Source organism: Hydra viridissima, unplaced genomic scaffold (genome assembly GCF_058129835.1).
Source record: "Hydra viridissima isolate aposymbiotic clone 2 unplaced genomic scaffold, HvirCarnegie_v1 scaffold_5, whole genome shotgun sequence".
NCBI lineage: Eukaryota > Metazoa > Cnidaria > Hydrozoa > Anthoathecata > Hydridae > Hydra > Hydra viridissima.
The window spans coordinates 373,104-390,297 of record NW_028324304.1 but is presented as its reverse complement, the minus strand read 5'-3'; the positions used below and the strand labels follow the sequence as shown (position 1 = coordinate 390,297).

The window sequence follows — 17,194 nt, the reverse complement described above, 5'->3', positions numbered from 1 at the left end:
CACACATCTGTTTTAAACGTTAATAGGCAATCTAGAACTTGAACGCTGCACCGCGATAAGCAGAGGGGGTGTGTAAAAACGGTTTAGTTTACCAGTTTCAGTTTGTTTCAATCGAAATGAAAAGCAATTGAATTGATTTCTAAGTAATGTTTTTTAGCGAGGCATAGTTTAACTGAGTGTTTAGAGTAGACGCTTGACACATAAAGTGTTTTGCTCACCATCATCGGGCTAGAAAGGTGATTTTTATCTAAAGCGCTGCTTTAAGTCTGATTTCCTAAAGATGCGCGCAATACATTTGAAAAAAAAAAGAAAAAAGAAAAAAGGAGCAAAAGTGTGGTAGTAGCAGCAAATAATAACGATGGGTGGGTCATAAGGGCTAAGGTTTTGATCAAAAGCAAAAAGGTGGCGCTCAAGTAGTTGTTGAAAGATTTTCTCACGCGTTTACCTACTGTAATAACTTTTTGTATCCAAAGTGGATGCAAAAGCTATACGTTTAAACATCAAAAAAAGCAAGTCTAGAAAAGCGCTCGCTCTTTAGACGCGGTGTCGCAATTTAAAACGAGCAAACAATGGCTGCCTAGCTATTGCATTTTAAGTACTTTCTCTCTACTACAATTTAAGGCGTTCTAATGCGTACAATGCTTTTACAAGATGTGTGGCTATGAAAATAGCCGTTTAGATAGCGCTCCATCTATTTACTGCTGGTGTACTTAGTAACAGCCTTGGTGCCTTCGCTCACTGCGTGTTTGGCCAACTCACCGGGAAGTAAGAGGCGCACAGCTGTTTGAATTTCACGCGAAGAGATGGTTGATTTCTTGTTTTGGAGGGCTAGTCGTGAAGCTTCTGAAGCGATTCTTTCAAAAATGTCGTTGACGAAAGAATTCATGATGCTCATCGCTTTGGAAGAAACACCAACATCAGGGTGAACTTGCTTCAAGACGTTGTAAATGTAAATGGCGTAGGATTCTCGCCTCTTTCTCTTGCGCTTTTTGTCTCCAGTACCAGCGATCTTGCCGCCTTTCTTACCAGCGCGTTTTTCCCCCTTTTTGGCCACCTTGGGCGCTTGTTTTCCTCCGGCCTTTGGAGCGTCAGACATGTCGACGAGTTTTAGAGAATTGAAATTTGAAATTACAAGCAACCGAATCACTTCCTATATAAAGCGCAGTTGTGGTCTCCAATTCGAGAACATTTCTGTTTCTCGCAAGCTCATTGGTTCTTCAAAGATTAACTAATTTGCGCATTGTTTGACGGAGTTTTTCTATTCGTTAAAAAAAGTGCAGTTCGAGACCAAATGTTTTTGATAAGAAAAAGGAATTTTGTAAGTTGATTTCAAAGCGCGCACAAATATCTCTAGGTTGTCTCTCGTTGTTTCTCAGTGTAAGAAATTAAAATGTCAGGACGTGGAAAAGGAGGAAAAGCTAAAGCCAAGGCAAAGACTCGATCGTTCAGAGCCGGACTTCAGTTTCCAGTCGGTCGTGTTCACCGATTTTTGCGCAAAGGACACTACGCCAATCGCATCGGTTCAGGCGCACCTGTCTATTTAGCTGCTGTTTTGGAGTATCTCTCCGCCGAAATTTTGGAGTTGGCCGGTAACGCTGCTCGTGACAATAAGAAAGCTAGAATCATTCCTCGACACTTACAGTTAGCTGTTCGCAATGACGAAGAGTTGAACAAGTTGTTGTCAGGTGTTACTATAGCCAGTGGCGGTGTGCTGCCAAACATACAAGCCGTTTTGCTTCCCAAGAAGAACGAAAAGGTTCCAAAACCAGCAGCCAAATAAACGGTACTCTGAACACAAGATAAAAAATAAAGGCTATTTTCATAGCCACACATCTGTTAAAAACATGACGGCATGAGCTTAAACACACTAAGGAGAATATAAAGAAGTGTGTGTGTGTGTGTGTGTGTGTGTGTGTGTGTGTGTGTGTGTGTGTAAGGAAGGGAGGGGAGGGGGGTTCAAAATCTCTTTTTAAAGCTGTTAGGGGATAAAAAGAGCACACGCATCCCGTTACAAAAAAATACATGGTGGGGTTTACACGCCATCTTTGAAACGTTTTAAGTTATAACCTGAGGGAGAAAAAACAGTTCGGTTACCTCACAGGTCACGTGCATGTTCAAGATTCCAAGTTTTGAAAGGATCCAACGTAACTTGAATAAAAAGTGAACACGCACGTGCCCAGATTGGCGACCATCTATAGGCTGTAGGAAAATAACAAAGAAGATTTAAGCGCCTCCGTAAGAATTTAGCTCCCTTAGGATTTCAGCAAAAAAGTATATTTAGCGGAGAAAAAAACAAAGAGCGAGGTTAAGCAGCAGTGACGGCATTAGCATCAGCAGCAGCAACAAAAACAAAACAAAACAAAAAAAAACAAACAAAAAAGCGGCAGCACGAAAAAAAAAAAAAAAAAAAAAAATTTCCGTTTTTTACACTTGCGTGTTTGTCTGTGTGTAATCCTTAATTGCATGGTTTTTTGTTGTTGGTTTTACCTTGTCATTTTTCTTCTGCGCACGTTCTCTTGGTCAGTAGTTTTTTGAAATGCGAAAAAAAACGTCAACGAAAAGAAGTGAACGGGTCATTGCACGTCATGTCTAACAAACAAGAGGGGTAAAGACAAAGACGTCCGCTGTCGAAAACTCATACATACTCCAAGCTGACACACTCTTGAGACACTTCGAAATAAAGCAAATGATCAAAGTCATAACACTTGACAAAGTCGAAACAAAAATCACAGCATGCGCAGACAACCCTTTATTTTACATTAAAGGAAAAAAACGTAAAGCTAGAACTAAACATTCCTTCAATTAAAACACGTCAAACTTGCGACGGGCACAAAACTCAACATATAACAAAGTTACGACGCTCTAGTTCTTTTACATTTTGTTTTCTAAATGACCCGTCCCTAAAACCCCGGAAAGAATAAAACGCGACAGTCGAGAAGTTGGCCAATACCTTTTTTCACAGTAACTATCAGGTGTTTCTCGCAACGTCGGATGGGTTGCTGAAACCTTAAAAAAGAACTTTAAAAAGCTTGTGGGGTAGCGTTAGTTCTCATGCTATTTTAACAAAGTACTAAAACTTTAGTTAAAGTAATAAGATTTTACAAAGTAGCTACATTTTAATTATTGTCCTCATTTATCGTCATCTATCGTCATTTTTCACGTATCTGCCTAACTTAGTACCTAACAAACTAACTAAGATACAAACTAACTAACTGAATGACTAACTAACTGACTGACTAACCAACTAACTGACTGACTGACTAACTAACTAACTGACTGACTAACTAACTAACTAACTAACTGATTGACTAACTAACTAACTAACTAACCAACTAACTAACTAACTAACTAACTAACTAACTAACTAACTAACTAACTAACTAACTAACTAACTAACTAACTAACTAACTAACTAACTAACTAACTAACTAACTAACTAACTAACTAACTAAATAACTAACTAACTAACTAACTAACCAACTAACTCACTGAGAGACTAACTAACTAACTAACTAACTAACTGACTAACTAACTAACTAACTAACTAACCAACTAACTAACTAACTAACTAACTAACTAACTAACTAACTAACTAACTAACTAACTAACTAACTAACTAACTAACTAACTAACTAACTAACTAACTAACTAACTAACTAACTAACTAACTAACTAACTAAATAACTAACTAACTAACTAACTAACCAACTAACTCACTGAGAGACTAACTAACTAACTAACTAACTAACTGACTAACTAACTAACTGACTAACTAACTAACTAACTAACTAACTAACTAACTAACTAACTAACTAACTAACTAACTAACTAACTAACTAACTAACTAACTAACTAACTAACTAACTAACTAACTAACTAACTAACTAACTAACTAACTAAGTAGCTTACTTTGTATTTGTTTTTCAATTATGAACGAGTTCCTTGCAAGATAGATATTTCTGTTGCATTTGTTAGCCTTTATTTTTAGCAAAAATAAAATTCCAACTGGTGCTTTTCTAATGTCAAGGACCTCGCTAAGGCTAAAGCAGCTAAGCCTAATGGTTATGATGTTATAAAGCGGAGAAAAATGAACTTTTCTGAAAATGAAAAAACGAGAGATGGAATTGATCTGCAATAACTTCGGTTGTGAACACCTTATAACTGATGCCTCGCGCGATTTTAATAACTTTGCATCATGCAAAAGCCGCCAAATTCACTTTTCACGAGTGTTAAAGTGTCATTTTTGAAATGCCAGTTATGAGCGCATGAAATCAAAAGCGAAATTTGCACTTTGAAAAGCAAACGGAAATGTAGAGCATCTTTTAAAATCGCCATATTCTAATTCAGTTTTGCCTTTATGAACTTGAACAAAAGTTGCATGCCTTCCCAAGACTGCACAATTGTAAAGAAAACACCAAGCTTCGCTCGAACGATGACTATGAAGACGAAGAACCGAATGGACCCCGTATTGTGCATTCGTCACTCATTCTCTTATCTCCTCAAACGTTTTTTTACCGTTACCTTCCATAATGAATTTTATTTTTTATTTATTTTTTTTTTTTACGATGTCCAGAACTTTCAGGTTGCTAAGTTTTTCCTTTTTTTCTAGTGTCCGCGACTTTATATATGTTGACTGCGTTATCGCAGTTTTAGCCTTCGATCGTTTTTGTTAACGAACACGAATAAGCACAACATAGTGTTCCTTTTTCATGGAATGTTCTTTGTTGTGTCTCTGTGTTTAGAAAAAGAATTGGTCTGAACTAAAAATCGTCGTTAGTACGCGTTGCTAACGCATTAAATATTCCAGCAATCGCGCGTGTTTGTGCCCTTCGCCTCTATTGAGTTTGTATGGTACCAAATGCTTAGAAGAGATTGGCATAAGCTTTTTTGGGAAGCCATATGGTTCAGTTTCTTGATGAAATTAAGCTGCTTTGTCCAGAGTAAGTAGCGCTGATGTTATTTGGCCATGCGCGCACTCGATTGCTTTTAAAGACTATTTTTTCGATGTTTTGATGCGATACCTTTCGCTTCTAACATGCTGTGGCACCGAAACGCCGCAATTTACAAAGCGTCACTATTCTTTAGAAGATTTCAAAACTAATGAAGCTTTAAGAGAGCGAGAGACGCGAGCTGTGGAGGTTTGCCTGTCAACACGAAAACACACTTTGCAGTCTGACGGTGGAGCAAAAAAAAAAAAAAAAAAGTCTCCTCGACAGTCCGCATAAAACTCCGCTTGAAAAATAAAAACATCTAAACATCTAGAAGTTTTATAAAAACGAACGCAACGTTTCTCTGAAACACGACAAAAAAAAAATGACTGAAGCTGCATCTCCGAAAAAGGCCACAAAGAAGTCTGCGCCTAAAAAGCCTGCTGATCATGCTCCCTACAAGGCGATGATTGTCGATGCTATTAATTCGCTTAAAGAACGCAAAGGGTCGTCAAGACAAGCTATCGCCAAGCACGTCAAGGCCAACAACAAGGTGGGTGAAAACGTCGATTCGCAAGTCAAGATTAATTTAAAGCGCATGGTGGTTGCTGGCGAGCTCGTACAAGTGAAAGGAACTGGCGCGTCGGGTTCTTTTAGAATTGCAGCTAAGCCCAAACCGTTAAAGAAGCCTGCTGCAGTCGCCAAGAAGCACAAAAAAGAAGCCAAAGAAGTAAAGAAGCCTGCTGAAAAGAAGAGCACGCCAAAAAAGAAAGCTGCGTCAGTGAAAAAAGTCGCACAAAAAGAGAAAGTGAAAAAAGCTACTCCTAAGAAAAAAGTGACTCCCGCAAAAAAGAGCGCCCAGAAACCGGTTGCTAAAAAGCCCGCAGTAAAGAAAGTGAAAGCGACACCTAAGAAGAAAGCTGCAGCCAAGAAAACCATCGCAAAAGTGGAAAAGAAATAACCTAACCTACCCCGCTTTTTGTCAAACGGCTATTTTCATAGCCACACATCTTTCTAAAAACAAAGTTCCAGGCGTAGAACTTGTTTACTTTGTGTTTGTTTGTTTGTTGTTTTTTTTTTTTGTTTTGTTTTGTTTTAAGGCACTAAGCCGACAACGTTTTTAACAGATTTGTGGCTATGAAAATAGCCGTTTTGTTTAGAAGCACCATTTTTTAAGCTCGCTCTCCTCTGATTCTTCTCGCCAACTGAATGTCTTTTGGCATAATAGTGACACGCTTTGCATGGATGGCGCACAAGTTGGTATCTTCGAAGAGACCCACTAAGTAGGCTTCTGAAGCTTCTTGTAAGGCCATGACGGCGGTGCTTTGGAAACGCAAGTCAGTCTTGAAATCTTGAGCTATTTCGCGAACCAATCGCTGGAAGGGTAGTTTTCTGATTAGGAGCTCTGTCGATTTTTGGTATCTTCGGATCTCTCTCAAAGCTACGGTACCGGGTCGGTATCTGTGGGGTTTCTTTACTCCGCCGGTAGCCGGGGCACTCTTTCTTGCTGCTTTTGTTGCCAGCTGCTTTCTCGGTGCTTTACCGCCGGTAGATTTTCTAGCTGTTTGTTTTGTGCGGGCCATTGTAAGTTACGCTTACACTTATCAGTTTAAGTTGAACTTTTGAAGTTTTTCAATTTAACGCGTTTTGTTGACATTTTTAGACTTTGCCGCGACTTAAAGCTGCATTCTGATTGGTGCTAAGAAAGTGCTCTTTGATTGGTTCAAGTACAAATGCAAAATAAGGCATTAAGGCCACGTAGGCGTGTTTTTTGGCTACGGGAAAAGAGAGCGCGTTTGTCTCGCCTCTACAATTTCTGCTTTTTTAAACACTTCAAAGACAGGTCGACGTAGTGGAATTCCGAAAAGAAACTTTTCTGCTCTGTTTGCGAACGGATAAAAGCGTTAAATGCGAAAACGCGCGTTAAAAACAAGGCAGTTTGTTTTGGTTTTTTTTTTTTTTGTTTTTTTGGTTCAGATGGCTTTTTGACGAAGGACCGTTGCGATTGGTTGTTTGACGAAGATGTTTCCATCTATGTAGGGTAAAAGTCGCGCTTCCAGCGCATAATAAAAACAAAAAGAAACGCAAAAAGACAGTAATTGAACTTCAAACAATTTTAATCATGTCTGGTCGCGGTAAAGGAGGAAAAGGACTTGGAAAAGGAGGCGCAAAGCGTCATCGCAAGATTTTACGTGATAACATCCAAGGAATCACAAAGCCCGCCATACGTCGTCTAGCTCGTCGCGGTGGTGTTAAGCGTATCTCTGGACTTATCTACGAGGAGACTCGAGGCGTTCTAAAAGTCTTTTTGGAAAACGTTATTCGCGACGCTGTAACATACACAGAGCATGCCAAGAGAAAGACAGTCACCGCTATGGACGTTGTCTACGCATTAAAAAGACAAGGTCGCACATTGTACGGCTTTGGTGGTTAAAAGGGGAACACCTCAGCAATCAAAAACGGCTATTTTTATAGCCACACATCTGTTTTAAACGTTAATAGGCAATCTAGAACTTGAACGCTGCACCGCGATAAGCAGAGGGGGTGTGTAAAAACGGTTTAGTTTACCAGTTTCAGTTTGTTTCAATCGAAATGAAAAGCAATTGAATTGATTTCTAAGTAATGTTTTTTAGCGAGGCATAGTTTAACTGAGTGTTTAGAGTAGACGCTTGACACATAAAGTGTTTTGCTCACCATCATCGGGCTAGAAAGGTGATTTTTATCTAAAGCGCTGCTTTAAGTCTGATTTCCTAAAGATGCGCGCAATACATTTGAAAAAAAAAAGAAAAAAGAAAAAAGGAGCAAAAGTGTGGTAGTAGCAGCAAATAATAACGATGGGTGGGTCATAAGGGCTAAGGTTTTGATCAAAAGCAAAAAGGTGGCGCTCAAGTAGTTGTTGAAAGATTTTCTCACGCGTTTACCTACTGTAATAACTTTTTGTATCCAAAGTGGATGCAAAAGCTATACGTTTAAACATCAAAAAAAGCAAGTCTAGAAAAGCGCTCGCTCTTTAGACGCGGTGTCGCAATTTAAAACGAGCAAACAATGGCTGCCTAGCTATTGCATTTTAAGTACTTTCTCTCTACTACAATTTAAGGCGTTCTAATGCGTACAATGCTTTTACAAGATGTGTGGCTATGAAAATAGCCGTTTAGATAGCGCTCCATCTATTTACTGCTGGTGTACTTAGTAACAGCCTTGGTGCCTTCGCTCACTGCGTGTTTGGCCAACTCACCGGGAAGTAAGAGGCGCACAGCTGTTTGAATTTCACGCGAAGAGATGGTTGATTTCTTGTTTTGGAGGGCTAGTCGTGAAGCTTCTGAAGCGATTCTTTCAAAAATGTCGTTGACGAAAGAATTCATGATGCTCATCGCTTTGGAAGAAACACCAACATCAGGGTGAACTTGCTTCAAGACGTTGTAAATGTAAATGGCGTAGGATTCTCGCCTCTTTCTCTTGCGCTTTTTGTCTCCAGTACCAGCGATCTTGCCGCCTTTCTTACCAGCGCGTTTTTCCCCCTTTTTGGCCACCTTGGGCGCTTGTTTTCCTCCGGCCTTTGGAGCGTCAGACATGTCGACGAGTTTTAGAGAATTGAAATTTGAAATTACAAGCAACCGAATCACTTCCTATATAAAGCGCAGTTGTGGTCTCCAATTCGAGAACATTTCTGTTTCTCGCAAGCTCATTGGTTCTTCAAAGATTAACTAATTTGCGCATTGTTTGACGGAGTTTTTCTATTCGTTAAAAAAAGTGCAGTTCGAGACCAAATGTTTTTGATAAGAAAAAGGAATTTTGTAAGTTGATTTCAAAGCGCGCACAAATATCTCTAGGTTGTCTCTCGTTGTTTCTCAGTGTAAGAAATTAAAATGTCAGGACGTGGAAAAGGAGGAAAAGCTAAAGCCAAGGCAAAGACTCGATCGTTCAGAGCCGGACTTCAGTTTCCAGTCGGTCGTGTTCACCGATTTTTGCGCAAAGGACACTACGCCAATCGCATCGGTTCAGGCGCACCTGTCTATTTAGCTGCTGTTTTGGAGTATCTCTCCGCCGAAATTTTGGAGTTGGCCGGTAACGCTGCTCGTGACAATAAGAAAGCTAGAATCATTCCTCGACACTTACAGTTAGCTGTTCGCAATGACGAAGAGTTGAACAAGTTGTTGTCAGGTGTTACTATAGCCAGTGGCGGTGTGCTGCCAAACATACAAGCCGTTTTGCTTCCCAAGAAGAACGAAAAGGTTCCAAAACCAGCAGCCAAATAAACGGTACTCTGAACACAAGATAAAAAATAAAGGCTATTTTCATAGCCACACATCTGTTAAAAACATGACGGCATGAGCTTAAACACACTAAGGAGAATATAAAGAAGTGTGTGTGTGTGTGTGTGTGTGTGTGTGTGTGTGTGTGTGTGTGTGTGTGTGTGTGTGTGTGTGTAAGGAAGGGAGGGGAGGGGGGTTCAAAATCTCTTTTTAAAGCTGTTAGGGGATAAAAAGAGCACACGCATCCCGTTACAAAAAAATACATGGTGGGGTTTACACGCCATCTTTGAAACGTTTTAAGTTATAACCTGAGGGAGAAAAAACAGTTCGGTTACCTCACAGGTCACGTGCATGTTCAAGATTCCAAGTTTTGAAAGGATCCAACGTAACTTGAATAAAAAGTGAACACGCACGTGCCCAGATTGGCGACCATCTATAGGCTGTAGGAAAATAACAAAGAAGATTTAAGCGCCTCCGTAAGAATTTAGCTCCCTTAGGATTTCAGCAAAAAAGTATATTTAGCGGAGAAAAAAACAAAGAGCGAGGTTAAGCAGCAGTGACGGCATTAGCATCAGCAGCAGCAACAAAAACAAAACAAAACAAAAAAAAACAAACAAAAAAGCGGCAGCACGAAAAAAAAAAAAAAAAAAAAAAATTTCCGTTTTTTACACTTGCGTGTTTGTCTGTGTGTAATCCTTAATTGCATGGTTTTTTGTTGTTGGTTTTACCTTGTCATTTTTCTTCTGCGCACGTTCTCTTGGTCAGTAGTTTTTTGAAATGCGAAAAAAAACGTCAACGAAAAGAAGTGAACGGGTCATTGCACGTCATGTCTAACAAACAAGAGGGGTAAAGACAAAGACGTCCGCTGTCGAAAACTCATACATACTCCAAGCTGACACACTCTTGAGACACTTCGAAATAAAGCAAATGATCAAAGTCATAACACTTGACAAAGTCGAAACAAAAATCACAGCATGCGCAGACAACCCTTTATTTTACATTAAAGGAAAAAAACGTAAAGCTAGAACTAAACATTCCTTCAATTAAAACACGTCAAACTTGCGACGGGCACAAAACTCAACATATAACAAAGTTACGACGCTCTAGTTCTTTTACATTTTGTTTTCTAAATGACCCGTCCCTAAAACCCCGGAAAGAATAAAACGCGACAGTCGAGAAGTTGGCCAATACCTTTTTTCACAGTAACTATCAGGTGTTTCTCGCAACGTCGGATGGGTTGCTGAAACCTTAAAAAAGAACTTTAAAAAGCTTGTGGGGTAGCGTTAGTTCTCATGCTATTTTAACAAAGTACTAAAACTTTAGTTAAAGTAATAAGATTTTACAAAGTAGCTACATTTTAATTATTGTCCTCATTTATCGTCATCTATCGTCATTTTTCACGTATCTGCCTAACTTAGTACCTAACAAACTAACTAAGATACAAACTAACTAACTGAATGACTAACTAACTGACTGACTAACCAACTAACTGACTGACTGACTAACTAACTAACTGACTGACTAACTAACTAACTAACTAACTGATTGACTAACTAACTAACTAACTAACCAACTAACTAACTAACTAACTAACTAACTAACTAACTAACTAACTAAATAACTAACTAACTAACTAACTAAATAACTAACTAACTAACTAACTAACCAACTAACTCACTGAGAGACTAACTAACTAACTAACTAACTAACTGACTAACTAACTAACTGACTAACTAACTAACAAACTAACTAACTAACTAACTAACTAACTAACTAACTAACTAACTAACTAACTAACTAACTAACTAACTAACTAACTAACTAACTAACTAACTAACTAACTAACTAACTAACTAACTAACTAAGTAGCTTACTTTGTATTTGTTTTTCAATTATGAACGAGTTCCTTGCAAGATAGATATTTCTGTTGCATTTGTTAGCCTTTATTTTTAGCAAAAATAAAATTCCAACTGGTGCTTTTCTAATGTCAAGGACCTCGCTAAGGCTAAAGCAGCTAAGCCTAATGGTTATGATGTTATAAAGCGGAGAAAAATGAACTTTTCTGAAAATGAAAAAACGAGAGATGGAATTGATCTGCAATAACTTCGGTTGTGAACACCTTATAACTGATGCCTCGCGCGATTTTAATAACTTTGCATCATGCAAAAGCCGCCAAATTCACTTTTCACGAGTGTTAAAGTGTCATTTTTGAAATGCCAGTTATGAGCGCATGAAATCAAAAGCGAAATTTGCACTTTGAAAAGCAAACGGAAATGTAGAGCATCTTTTAAAATCGCCATATTCTAATTCAGTTTTGCCTTTATGAACTTGAACAAAAGTTGCATGCCTTCCCAAGACTGCACAATTGTAAAGAAAACACCAAGCTTCGCTCGAACGATGACTATGAAGACGAAGAACCGAATGGACCCCGTATTGTGCATTCGTCACTCATTCTCTTATCTCCTCAAACGTTTTTTTACCGTTACCTTCCATAATGAATTTTATTTTTTATTTATTTTTTTTTTTTACGATGTCCAGAACTTTCAGGTTGCTAAGTTTTTCCTTTTTTTCTAGTGTCCGCGACTTTATATATGTTGACTGCGTTATCGCAGTTTTAGCCTTCGATCGTTTTTGTTAACGAACACGAATAAGCACAACATAGTGTTCCTTTTTCATGGAATGTTCTTTGTTGTGTCTCTGTGTTTAGAAAAAGAATTGGTCTGAACTAAAAATCGTCGTTAGTACGCGTTGCTAACGCATTAAATATTCCAGCAATCGCGCGTGTTTGTGCCCTTCGCCTCTATTGAGTTTGTATGGTACCAAATGCTTAGAAGAGATTGGCATAAGCTTTTTTGGGAAGCCATATGGTTCAGTTTCTTGATGAAATTAAGCTGCTTTGTCCAGAGTAAGTAGCGCTGATGTTATTTGGCCATGCGCGCACTCGATTGCTTTTAAAGACTATTTTTTCGATGTTTTGATGCGATACCTTTCGCTTCTAACATGCTGTGGCACCGAAACGCCGCAATTTACAAAGCGTCACTATTCTTTAGAAGATTTCAAAACTAATGAAGCTTTAAGAGAGCGAGAGACGCGAGCTGTGGAGGTTTGCCTGTCAACACGAAAACACACTTTGCAGTCTGACGGTGGAGCAAAAAAAAAAAAAAAAAAGTCTCCTCGACAGTCCGCATAAAACTCCGCTTGAAAAATAAAAACATCTAAACATCTAGAAGTTTTATAAAAACGAACGCAACGTTTCTCTGAAACACGACAAAAAAAAAATGACTGAAGCTGCATCTCCGAAAAAGGCCACAAAGAAGTCTGCGCCTAAAAAGCCTGCTGATCATGCTCCCTACAAGGCGATGATTGTCGATGCTATTAATTCGCTTAAAGAACGCAAAGGGTCGTCAAGACAAGCTATCGCCAAGCACGTCAAGGCCAACAACAAGGTGGGTGAAAACGTCGATTCGCAAGTCAAGATTAATTTAAAGCGCATGGTGGTTGCTGGCGAGCTCGTACAAGTGAAAGGAACTGGCGCGTCGGGTTCTTTTAGAATTGCAGCTAAGCCCAAACCGTTAAAGAAGCCTGCTGCAGTCGCCAAGAAGCACAAAAAAGAAGCCAAAGAAGTAAAGAAGCCTGCTGAAAAGAAGAGCACGCCAAAAAAGAAAGCTGCGTCAGTGAAAAAAGTCGCACAAAAAGAGAAAGTGAAAAAAGCTACTCCTAAGAAAAAAGTGACTCCCGCAAAAAAGAGCGCCCAGAAACCGGTTGCTAAAAAGCCCGCAGTAAAGAAAGTGAAAGCGACACCTAAGAAGAAAGCTGCAGCCAAGAAAACCATCGCAAAAGTGGAAAAGAAATAACCTAACCTACCCCGCTTTTTGTCAAACGGCTATTTTCATAGCCACACATCTTTCTAAAAACAAAGTTCCAGGCGTAGAACTTGTTTACTTTGTGTTTGTTTGTTTGTTGTTTTTTTTTTTTGTTTTGTTTTGTTTTAAGGCACTAAGCCGACAACGTTTTTAACAGATTTGTGGCTATGAAAATAGCCGTTTTGTTTAGAAGCACCATTTTTTAAGCTCGCTCTCCTCTGATTCTTCTCGCCAACTGAATGTCTTTTGGCATAATAGTGACACGCTTTGCATGGATGGCGCACAAGTTGGTATCTTCGAAGAGACCCACTAAGTAGGCTTCTGAAGCTTCTTGTAAGGCCATGACGGCGGTGCTTTGGAAACGCAAGTCAGTCTTGAAATCTTGAGCTATTTCGCGAACCAATCGCTGGAAGGGTAGTTTTCTGATTAGGAGCTCTGTCGATTTTTGGTATCTTCGGATCTCTCTCAAAGCTACGGTACCGGGTCGGTATCTGTGGGGTTTCTTTACTCCGCCGGTAGCCGGGGCACTCTTTCTTGCTGCTTTTGTTGCCAGCTGCTTTCTCGGTGCTTTACCGCCGGTAGATTTTCTAGCTGTTTGTTTTGTGCGGGCCATTGTAAGTTACGCTTACACTTATCAGTTTAAGTTGAACTTTTGAAGTTTTTCAATTTAACGCGTTTTGTTGACATTTTTAGACTTTGCCGCGACTTAAAGCTGCATTCTGATTGGTGCTAAGAAAGTGCTCTTTGATTGGTTCAAGTACAAATGCAAAATAAGGCATTAAGGCCACGTAGGCGTGTTTTTTGGCTACGGGAAAAGAGAGCGCGTTTGTCTCGCCTCTACAATTTCTGCTTTTTTAAACACTTCAAAGACAGGTCGACGTAGTGGAATTCCGAAAAGAAACTTTTCTGCTCTGTTTGCGAACGGATAAAAGCGTTAAATGCGAAAACGCGCGTTAAAAACAAGGCAGTTTGTTTTGGTTTTTTTTTTTTTTGTTTTTTTGGTTCAGATGGCTTTTTGACGAAGGACCGTTGCGATTGGTTGTTTGACGAAGATGTTTCCATCTATGTAGGGTAAAAGTCGCGCTTCCAGCGCATAATAAAAACAAAAAGAAACGCAAAAAGACAGTAATTGAACTTCAAACAATTTTAATCATGTCTGGTCGCGGTAAAGGAGGAAAAGGACTTGGAAAAGGAGGCGCAAAGCGTCATCGCAAGATTTTACGTGATAACATCCAAGGAATCACAAAGCCCGCCATACGTCGTCTAGCTCGTCGCGGTGGTGTTAAGCGTATCTCTGGACTTATCTACGAGGAGACTCGAGGCGTTCTAAAAGTCTTTTTGGAAAACGTTATTCGCGACGCTGTAACATACACAGAGCATGCCAAGAGAAAGACAGTCACCGCTATGGACGTTGTCTACGCATTAAAAAGACAAGGTCGCACATTGTACGGCTTTGGTGGTTAAAAGGGGAACACCTCAGCAATCAAAAACGGCTATTTTTATAGCCACACATCTGTTTTAAACGTTAATAGGCAATCTAGAACTTGAACGCTGCACCGCGATAAGCAGAGGGGGTGTGTAAAAACGGTTTAGTTTACCAGTTTCAGTTTGTTTCAATCGAAATGAAAAGCAATTGAATTGATTTCTAAGTAATGTTTTTTAGCGAGGCATAGTTTAACTGAGTGTTTAGAGTAGACGCTTGACACATAAAGTGTTTTGCTCACCATCATCGGGCTAGAAAGGTGATTTTTATCTAAAGCGCTGCTTTAAGTCTGATTTCCTAAAGATGCGCGCAATACATTTGAAAAAAAAAAGAAAAAAGAAAAAAGGAGCAAAAGTGTGGTAGTAGCAGCAAATAATAACGATGGGTGGGTCATAAGGGCTAAGGTTTTGATCAAAAGCAAAAAGGTGGCGCTCAAGTAGTTGTTGAAAGATTTTCTCACGCGTTTACCTACTGTAATAACTTTTTGTATCCAAAGTGGATGCAAAAGCTATACGTTTAAACATCAAAAAAAGCAAGTCTAGAAAAGCGCTCGCTCTTTAGACGCGGTGTCGCAATTTAAAACGAGCAAACAATGGCTGCCTAGCTATTGCATTTTAAGTACTTTCTCTCTACTACAATTTAAGGCGTTCTAATGCGTACAATGCTTTTACAAGATGTGTGGCTATGAAAATAGCCGTTTAGATAGCGCTCCATCTATTTACTGCTGGTGTACTTAGTAACAGCCTTGGTGCCTTCGCTCACTGCGTGTTTGGCCAACTCACCGGGAAGTAAGAGGCGCACAGCTGTTTGAATTTCACGCGAAGAGATGGTTGATTTCTTGTTTTGGAGGGCTAGTCGTGAAGCTTCTGAAGCGATTCTTTCAAAAATGTCGTTGACGAAAGAATTCATGATGCTCATCGCTTTGGAAGAAACACCAACATCAGGGTGAACTTGCTTCAAGACGTTGTAAATGTAAATGGCGTAGGATTCTCGCCTCTTTCTCTTGCGCTTTTTGTCTCCAGTACCAGCGATCTTGCCGCCTTTCTTACCAGCGCGTTTTTCCCCCTTTTTGGCCACCTTGGGCGCTTGTTTTCCTCCGGCCTTTGGAGCGTCAGACATGTCGACGAGTTTTAGAGAATTGAAATTTGAAATTACAAGCAACCGAATCACTTCCTATATAAAGCGCAGTTGTGGTCTCCAATTCGAGAACATTTCTGTTTCTCGCAAGCTCATTGGTTCTTCAAAGATTAACTAATTTGCGCATTGTTTGACGGAGTTTTTCTATTCGTTAAAAAAAGTGCAGTTCGAGACCAAATGTTTTTGATAAGAAAAAGGAATTTTGTAAGTTGATTTCAAAGCGCGCACAAATATCTCTAGGTTGTCTCTCGTTGTTTCTCAGTGTAAGAAATTAAAATGTCAGGACGTGGAAAAGGAGGAAAAGCTAAAGCCAAGGCAAAGACTCGATCGTTCAGAGCCGGACTTCAGTTTCCAGTCGGTCGTGTTCACCGATTTTTGCGCAAAGGACACTACGCCAATCGCATCGGTTCAGGCGCACCTGTCTATTTAGCTGCTGTTTTGGAGTATCTCTCCGCCGAAATTTTGGAGTTGGCCGGTAACGCTGCTCGTGACAATAAGAAAGCTAGAATCATTCCTCGACACTTACAGTTAGCTGTTCGCAATGACGAAGAGTTGAACAAGTTGTTGTCAGGTGTTACTATAGCCAGTGGCGGTGTGCTGCCAAACATACAAGCCGTTTTGCTTCCCAAGAAGAACGAAAAGGTTCCAAAACCAGCAGCCAAATAAACGGTACTCTGAACACAAGATAAAAAATAAAGGCTATTTTCATAGCCACACATCTGTTAAAAACATGACGGCATGAGCTTAAACACACTAAGGAGAATATAAAGAAGTGTGTGTGTGTGTGTGTGTGTGTGTGTGTGTGTGTGTGTGTGTGTGTGTGTGTGTGTGTGTGTAAGGAAGGGAGGGGAGGGGGGTTCAAAATCTCTTTTTAAAGCTGTTAGGGGATAAAAAGAGCACACGCATCCCGTTACAAAAAAATACATGGTGGGGTTTACACGCCATCTTTGAAACGTTTTAAGTTATAACCTGAGGGAGAAAAAACAGTTCGGTTACCTCACAGGTCACGTGCATGTTCAAGATTCCAAGTTTTGAAAGGATCCAACGTAACTTGAATAAAAAGTGAACACGCACGTGCCCAGATTGGCGACCATCTATAGGCTGTAGGAAAATAACAAAGAAGATTTAAGCGCCTCCGTAAGAATTTAGCTCCCTTAGGATTTCAGCAAAAAAGTATATTTAGCGGAGAAAAAAACAAAGAGCGAGGTTAAGCAGCAGTGACGGCATTAGCATCAGCAGCAGCAACAAAAACAAAACAAAACAAAAAAAAACAAACAAAAAAGCGGCAGCACGAAAAAAAAAAAAAAAAAAAAAAATTTCCGTTTTTTACACTTGCGTGTTTGTCTGTGTGTAATCCTTAATTGCATGGTTTTTTGTTGTTGGTTTTACCTTGTCATTTTTCTTCTGCGCACGTTCTCTTGGTCAGTAGTTTTTTGAAATGCGAAAAAAAACGTCAACGAAAAGAAGTGAACGGGTCATTGCACGTCATGTCTAACAAACAAGAGGGGTAAAGACAAAGACGTCCGCTGT

General features: G+C 39.6%; 9 protein-coding genes and 3 pseudogenes across 9 annotated transcripts; 7 read left to right on the top strand and 5 right to left on the bottom strand.

The window, feature by feature from the left end:
- Positions 1-691: 691 nt before the first annotated feature.
- On the bottom strand, positions 692-1,096 carry LOC149887525 (late histone H2B.L4 pseudogene; annotated as a pseudogene).
- A 294-nt stretch (positions 1,097-1,390) lies between these two features.
- LOC149887524 (histone H2A, orphon) lies at positions 1,391-1,780 on the top strand. The gene has a single exon (XM_090086626.1). The coding sequence runs from the start codon at positions 1,391-1,393 to the stop codon at positions 1,778-1,780; it is 390 nt and encodes a 129-aa protein (XP_089942752.1).
- Positions 1,781-5,313: 3,533 nt separating this feature from the next.
- Positions 5,314-5,889, top strand: LOC149887523 (histone H1.0-A-like). Its single transcript, XM_090087674.1, has one exon. The coding sequence runs from the start codon at positions 5,314-5,316 to the stop codon at positions 5,887-5,889; it is 576 nt and encodes a 191-aa protein (XP_089943800.1).
- Positions 5,890-6,100: 211 nt separating this feature from the next.
- LOC149887522 (histone H3) lies at positions 6,101-6,511 on the bottom strand. The gene has a single exon (XM_090087672.1). The coding sequence runs from the start codon at positions 6,509-6,511 to the stop codon at positions 6,101-6,103; it is 411 nt and encodes a 136-aa protein (XP_089943798.1).
- Positions 6,512-7,050: 539 nt separating this feature from the next.
- On the top strand, positions 7,051-7,362 carry LOC149887521 (histone H4). The gene has a single exon (XM_090088300.1). It carries the CDS (start codon positions 7,051-7,053, stop codon positions 7,360-7,362), a length of 312 nt encoding a protein of 103 aa, XP_089944426.1.
- A 733-nt stretch (positions 7,363-8,095) lies between these two features.
- On the bottom strand, positions 8,096-8,500 carry LOC149887520 (late histone H2B.L4 pseudogene; annotated as a pseudogene).
- Positions 8,501-8,794: 294 nt separating this feature from the next.
- LOC149887519 (histone H2A, orphon) lies at positions 8,795-9,184 on the top strand. The gene has a single exon (XM_090086641.1). It carries the CDS (start codon positions 8,795-8,797, stop codon positions 9,182-9,184), a length of 390 nt encoding a protein of 129 aa, XP_089942767.1.
- Positions 9,185-12,459: 3,275 nt separating this feature from the next.
- On the top strand, positions 12,460-13,035 carry LOC149887518 (histone H1.0-A-like). The gene has a single exon (XM_090087632.1). The coding sequence runs from the start codon at positions 12,460-12,462 to the stop codon at positions 13,033-13,035; it is 576 nt and encodes a 191-aa protein (XP_089943758.1).
- A 211-nt stretch (positions 13,036-13,246) lies between these two features.
- On the bottom strand, positions 13,247-13,657 carry LOC149887517 (histone H3). Its single transcript, XM_090087631.1, has one exon. It carries the CDS (start codon positions 13,655-13,657, stop codon positions 13,247-13,249), a length of 411 nt encoding a protein of 136 aa, XP_089943757.1.
- Positions 13,658-14,196: 539 nt separating this feature from the next.
- On the top strand, positions 14,197-14,508 carry LOC149887516 (histone H4). Its single transcript, XM_090088301.1, has one exon. It carries the CDS (start codon positions 14,197-14,199, stop codon positions 14,506-14,508), a length of 312 nt encoding a protein of 103 aa, XP_089944427.1.
- Positions 14,509-15,241: 733 nt separating this feature from the next.
- On the bottom strand, positions 15,242-15,646 carry LOC149887515 (late histone H2B.L4 pseudogene; annotated as a pseudogene).
- Positions 15,647-15,940: 294 nt separating this feature from the next.
- Positions 15,941-16,330, top strand: LOC149887514 (histone H2A, orphon). The gene has a single exon (XM_090086642.1). The coding sequence runs from the start codon at positions 15,941-15,943 to the stop codon at positions 16,328-16,330; it is 390 nt and encodes a 129-aa protein (XP_089942768.1).
- The last annotated feature ends 864 nt before the right edge of the window (positions 16,331-17,194 follow it).